The sequence below is a fragment of the Anabrus simplex genome, chromosome 3 (genome assembly GCF_040414725.1).
Source record: "Anabrus simplex isolate iqAnaSimp1 chromosome 3, ASM4041472v1, whole genome shotgun sequence".
Classification (NCBI taxonomy): Eukaryota; Metazoa; Arthropoda; class Insecta; order Orthoptera; family Tettigoniidae; genus Anabrus; species Anabrus simplex.
Genome location: NC_090267.1, coordinates 39,640,508 through 39,647,845, shown reverse-complemented (window position 1 = coordinate 39,647,845; position 7,338 = coordinate 39,640,508). Strand labels below are relative to the sequence as shown.

The window sequence follows — 7,338 nt, the reverse complement described above, 5'->3', positions numbered from 1 at the left end:
TTTCTTGTCTTTCCTCTCGTGTTTCTTATGAATTTTCACTGGCCTGCATTTTATTCACTTATTGTTTTTGCCAGTGTCCATGCTTCCACTGCATATGTCAGTACTGGGCAGTTGTACATCTTATACAGTACCTCTTTACACTTCATTGGTACTTCCTTACTCCACACCAGGTTTCTCACAGTCTGGTAGAATGCATCTCCCTGTTGAATCCTTTTACTGATCTCTACATCCAGCCGCACAGCCTGCATAAGTTTGCTTCCCAAGATTTCAAGGTTTTGTCAAATTATTTTTATACCATCATTCTCTTCCTTTCCTCTAACAACATCACTCATGATTTTTACTGCTATGAAAGGCAAGAAGAACATTGTTTTAACATCTTTCTATTTATTCCAGCTTTGGTTAGACAGTAATAGACAAGATTTAATTTAGTTTGCTATGTCTTGTACAACTGGGTATGTCTTCATTACACTCCAGATAATTCCTGCAACACATTTTAACCTATTTGCCTCAGATGACTAGGAAAACCTGCCACATCTTCTGTGGCTTTCAGTACAGATGACAGATCACGCCCACCAAGCAAAGGCTGTTACAATTCTGCTTGTACTCTGGCTATCCCTATGGGTTTTTCGAGTGTTTAAAGTTCTATGAATAGCTAAGGAAGGCTGCTGTCCAAACCTCACGGTAGTTATTGCCTGTATAGACAAGAAATGTGTTTTTCCACCAATCAATACTTAATTTATTGTAAATAGATTACACTAGTACCGGTTTCGGTTCCTTTACGGCCATCATCAGCTAGCACATGATTCGTTTCTAGCCATTAGACAAAATCACAAGTTATTATGTTAGACATCCGGATGTCTAATGGGGGATGGAAATGCAATATATAGTAGCATGAAGTTAAAATATCTGTGGTCAAAGATAAAAAGTTACAATAAGTTAGAACACGAGCATACAGAACACATTAAAACACATGGGCCACAACATAAAACACTTAAAAAGTTTTAACACATTAAAATTTGGTATGTATAGGTTAGACACTTGTTAAAATTTAAGTTCATGTTGCTTAGATTCTATTCTTCTATCTTCTGTGTGGTTCCTTTGCTTCTATGTCATGTTGGTTTCGCTGTGTGAGGTAATCTTTGAGAATGTTCTGAGGCTGATATGTGTCATATTGGTATGGACCTTTGTCATGAAAAAATTTTTTGTGTTATATAATTCAACTGTGATGTACTCCAGTAAATTTTTAATATAATAAACTGCAGGTCTTGAGTTTGAATTTAGAAGCTGTTGGTGGCGACACCTCTCTCGTCTATGTTCGTTGGTGGTTGTAGTTATTGTTGTTGTGGAGGTCTTGCACCAAAATGTCTGAAGGCTTGCTGTGTTCTACTACGAGTGCGTCTTCTGAGGCAGAAGGGCTAACCAGACAGTCAGAGAAATGAAAATTAAGGAGGTTAAGATGAGAAAGAAAGAAAGAAAGAAAGAAAGAAAGAAAGAAAGAAAGAAATAGAAATGAAGGAAAAAGAACACAGACACCTCTCAGGCAACAACTCTGGATCTACTCCAAGGCCAATACAGCATGGGTAAACTTGAGCTGGCAAAGCCCTCGGGATCAACGAGTTCACAAGTGTATGTTATGCTTAATGTAGCGATGAACCAACATGTTTGGTGCATTAAATAAAATAATATGTCTAACTAAAAGCAAGTAATAACCAAAATAAAAAGAAATTATATGCCTTTTCTCTACAAAAAAGACCCACAAGTAGTGCTCGTAGTGGAACACAGCAAGCCTTCAGACATATTGGTGCAAGACCTCCACAACAACAATAACTACAACCACCAACGAACATAGACGAGAGAGGTGTCACCACCAACAGCTTCTAAATTCAAACTCAAGACCCGCAGTTTATTATATTAAAAATTTACTGGAGTACATCACAGTTGAATTATATAACACAAAAAAAATTTTCATGACAAAGGTCCATACCAATATGACGCATATCAGCCTCAGAACATTCTCAAATTACCTCACACAGCTAAACCAACATGACATAGAAGCAAAAGAATCACACAGAAGATAGAAGAATGGAATCTAAGCAAGATGAACTTAAATTTTAACAAGTGTCTAACCTATACATACCAAATTTTAATGTGTTAAAACTTTTTAAGTGTTTTATATTGTGGGCCATATGTTTTAATGTGTTCTGTATGCTCGTGTTAGATAGAAGCAGAAAATAGATTAGAAGCAGTAAATAATTTCAGTTGATAATTTTGGCTGACAGCTCATTGCCCGAAATCCATAGTGAGATTAGGCTCATATGTTTTATTCATCACAGCCACAATGAAGACATGAAAGAAAGGATGAAGGTAACTGGATAGGGGTGACGGGAAAAACAGTCACACTGTTCATCCATCACTGGAAAATGAAGTATCTGAAATGCTTCAGAATAAGTACAAGGACTGTTCTCAATCAAATCTTTCATATTGTCCCTCTCTTCAGTTATGAAATCTCACATCATTAACATCTCTCTTCATAAGTATAAATAATAGAGTAAAATCTCAATGCATCGCTTTTGAAGGGGGAGAGGGAAAATGACAATGGAGGCGGGAAAATGATAAATACGGGTAACATTAAAAAACAGGGGGAAAAGCAAAATAATAAAATACGGGTACTTTATTTGGACATTTTCGTCATGAAATTCTCATAATAATAATAATAATAATAACAACAACAACAACAATGGTGTGTGGCCTCCGGACAGGCCTGGAGCAGGTCTTTCAAGTTGTTGCGTGATAGGCGATCTTCGGGCTTATGAAAATGTGACCCTCTCCATGATGAATTCTGATGCTGAAGTCTGTACACACACAGCCCCTGAACCATTGGAATTAGGTTAAAATCTCAGAACTGATTGCGACCCCTTGGGCCAAAGGTCAACACGCGCTAACCATTTAGCCATGGAGCCCGACATGCTCATGCCATACATAATGGCATTGAAATATTGCAACCATGATATACGTGATGAAAATGTAAAGCGTGAATTTTACGCTGTTTCATTTCACTTTTCTTTACATCTCATAATGATTGAAAACCTTTAAGGTTAGTTCCCTTAATGCAAAATAATGATATACATGGATATTATGGCGATAATCTGTATTTTGGTAAAGAATCCGTAGACCCTTCGCAGATGACACGTAAGAGATCAACACAGCGCGGCTCGGACGATGTCACAGAGGTTAGAAATTCAACATGCCAAGTCTCGGACGATGTTACAGCGGGACTACCAACTGAAAAACTAGTTACAAGACCAGGCTAGCGGAAAGATTTTTGGTCTGGCTTGGTTAGGTCCGGCTTGTAACAAGATAATTTAGCAGGGGACAACAAAGCAGTCAACAGGCATCTAGCATCCCACACACTCCACATAGTACAACACGATTAATTACCCTGTGACTAATTAAGAAGTACCCAGCGCATGCCACGGCGATTTTAAACTGCGTGATTTAGTTATTTTCAACAAAGTTGGCAGCCCCAGCCGACCAATAGTGCACAGAAAATGGTGGCAAATCTGAGTTTTTAAAGGGCCTCTGTATTAATTCCTGTACATAAGAACACTTCTACGGGTCTGTTAATGGGTCGCGATGAAGCATTGGCGCCAGGAGACTCTTAGTGAGGTTGCGCGTGAAAAACATGCACACAACACTCTACCCTATAAAATCCTTGCTCAAGGCTAGCAACTCTGAATCGCTCTTACATTCTTGCGAATCAGGTTGCCGCCTATTCTATGCTAGAGTATTGTGCTGTTGCTTTAAATTCAAAAAATGTTTGGGTATATTTTCCTTACATACAATCAATCAATGCAGGAAAATTGTGGCCAAGGACAAATATATTTTTGACAATCGATGCAATAAAACGATAGTTCAAGGAACAATAGATGCAGGGAAATTTAACATTGGTTTATACGGAATATTTGTGGGACTGAATAAATTGAATGATGAATACGGGAAAACGACAAATCCAGGAACGATGCATCGAGGTTCTACTGTATTTGAAATACAAGAATGGATACCCAACACTAATGAACATGATGACTTCTATTTGTTTAATATTCTCCTCAGCATTACCACTGCTGATACTGAACTGAAGGTAAAATCAATCCAAGCTAAAACCAGATCAGTTTTAAAATGCACCTCAGATTAACTCTCAATAGCGGAGCTATTGTTACACAAGAATATAATATATAGCCTGCTTCATATAATTGGTAATATGTCTGATTAGCATCTCTTGTATATTTTATTCCAACTCTAGCGACACTGCAAATTAAAATTATAATACTATAGTATTTTGAAAAGGGACGCTTCTAACAGAAACACATGAATTCAGTTCTACAATAAAATTTAGGAACTACTATATGAGACATGAGGACATGAAAGTAAAACATCATGGTATCAGTGACTATGAAATGTTCATCCTCAATACAATCCCCACCAGACTCTCAAAAATCACCTAATATCCATTAAGAATAACATTATCTGAGAACCAGAAAGAAATTAAATAGTTCTACACTAAACTTTCTGCTCTCATCTGCAGCTGTAATCAGATCTTTCTGCCTCAAATTCCATACATAAATTTACCTCCAGCCCAAGCCAAATCTTCAATTTGGGATAACGCACATTTATATATGACCAAGAAAGTAAATTTAAATGAATACAAAGAGGCACAATGGTTAGCATGACTTGGGAACATGAACCAACTCTCACGTAAAACATGAGAAACAATTTCCCAGATGGAATTTGCTCAACTCCCCTCTCAAAATAATTTCATTTACTCTTTCAAGCATTCACGCAAGTTACAACTGTACTTTCATTCATATGATAGAAAATAAAAATGATAGGAAAACAGGAATATACATCCTATTTTACATTTTGTAAAGGTATATGTGATATTTGGTACCATCTTATCAATAGGCTCACTGCAAGATCAGAAACTAACACACAATAAAATCTTGTTTTGTACACATAACTACATTCTTACAGTACTTAAAGCCATTCATAATTCATTCAATCTTCCAGAATTACCACTTAATACAGAAATGAATTAATCAGGCTATGTTTAGACTTTGTTAACCTTTTTCCTTAGGGAAATGTATGTATATAAAAAAATATATATACTTCATATACTACAATTCAGTTTTCTTTTTACGACAAAGATTAGGCATTGTATTGGCATTCTACAGCAACAGCTATGACTAGGTTATCCCAGATAAAGCTATCATTGCTAACACACTCATTTTGTTGGTACCAAAACAACAGATGGTTAAGTACCAACGAAGAACAGTTCGCATCGCTGTCACACGATATCAAAGCAAGAAGCTGTATATTAGCCAATGTATCATATTAACACTATTGTATATTATCATTAATTCTGCCAAATGAAATGGCTTTATGCAAGCAATTTTTCAGTCAAGGTTCCACAACATCTCAACTGTATTATATATATTGCAATATGATGGAAAAGTGGTTTTCTTTTCAACTAAAGAGCACTACAGCCACATTTCTTTTATGGAACTACAAAATATATATTAATCTCTCTCACACATATACCCACACACAGAAGGAAACACAACTGTATATACACAAGAAAAGAAGTTCAATGTGGGGCCTTAAGCATAGTCAGGAGACCTACAGGGAACAGAAATCTGATCGGACAAGTACCTGACAACTGTACATATAAGATAAATGAATATCTAGGCTACATTCCACAAATTGATTCTACTAACACAATTGCACTGCACAGTAAGAGATGTTTCTTTTTGATATCTTACAATGTTTATAAAAGGCTTGAACACAAGAGTGTTTGCTAAAATAGATAAATATCAGATAGTTAGAATCTTTGGATTTAGTCTCCAATCACGCTTACAAAGTGACTGAATATCTGTTACATTTGATCAATATAATAACTAGAGGAGGACTAGTAATCGAATCCACATAGCAAAATAATACGATGAAAAAGAAGTGGAAGTGAGAAATTAAAAATATATTTACAGTTTGGCATACAAAAGTAAACAAGTCATCAAAGTTTTTTTTAACAATTTCGTTGAAATGGCATGGTGTTCCATTATCACATCTGAAGATTCTGGAGAGCACAGATGATCTACAACAAATTTCTTTCTGACTTGTTAACTTTTATCAACTGGGATATTAATTGTACTGAGAATTGCCATTGCCATCTCCGTCGGGAGGTGCAGGAGCAGGTGTGGAGGCAGGGTTGTTAGTGATGGAGGTATTGTCCGTGACGGCAGTGCTAGCGCAGCGAGCGCAAAGTTCCGCATACGGTCGCCCGTGTAGGAAGCAGATAATCACTACCGTCATGTTATCGCAACCGAGGCCACCCATTTGGCAGTCAGGTGCTAGGCACCGAGTCATTAAGTCTTCACAGATGTCTTCTGGATCCATGCCTGTGCCTATTCGCATGCGCACGAACTCCACTACTTCCTACAACAAAAATAAGAAATGTTAACATACAAAGAACTTTAGAAATTGTTTCATAAACTGGAGTGAATCCAATAAACAACTGGAATTTAAAAAAGTTCCATTCACAGCAATTAAATCACAATATAAATTTGGAATTTAAACTATTTAACTTTGATAAATTCATTTACATCTTGTTCATATTTTTACCTATTTATAAAATTTAACTGTTGGCGGGTTTCACCTTGCAAGGCAGGGTGAATCCGATTACCAATTTACTTTGCATATTAGAATGGAATCAATCTACCGATGTGTGAATCCAATCACTATTTTGGATTTTGATGATGATGATGATGCTTGTTGTTTTAAGGGGGCTAACATATAGGTCATCGACCACTGATGGTACGAAATGAAATGACAAATTAAAAGTGTTTAATCATCCACTGACCAAAATAAAAAAAATGGCATGAAGAATGAATGGATGGATATGAATTTAAAACAATCAGTGAATCCTACCCAAAAACTACCATAAAAAAATAGTATTACTGACCAAGAGACCACTTCTAAAGCACAATCCTGAATCGAGGATGCTTGTTGTCTAAGAGGGTTCAAAATACAGGTCAACGACCCTGCATAATGGTACTTATCGCTAGTAAAGGAGAACCATGGTATTTGTCTTGTTGGGGTACTAATCAAAAGTAGCGTAGACTCACGGTGTTCCACACATGATGATACTACTCACAAGTATTGGACGTCATACAGGTAACGCAGACCTATGGTGTTTCTCACATAATGGCGCCACACATAGGCAACACAAACTGATGGTGTTCCTCACCCAGATGTACTAATCACGGGCGCCGGTATTCCCGTGGTGTT

The 7,338-nt window shown here is 36.8% G+C and overlaps 1 protein-coding gene across 1 annotated transcript in view; it reads right to left on the bottom strand.

The window, feature by feature from the left end:
- Positions 1 to 6,013: 6,013 nt before the first annotated feature.
- LOC136865951 (probable protein phosphatase 2C T23F11.1) overlaps positions 6,014 to 7,338 on the bottom strand; it is a 223,861-nt gene continuing 222,536 nt past the window's right edge. Inside the window, exon 7 of the mRNA XM_067142514.2 lies at positions 6,014 to 6,486. Coding sequence (XP_066998615.1) covers positions 6,193 to 6,486 — 294 coding nt within the window. The 3' untranslated portion in view covers positions 6,014 to 6,192. The remainder of the gene's footprint in view (positions 6,487 to 7,338) is intronic.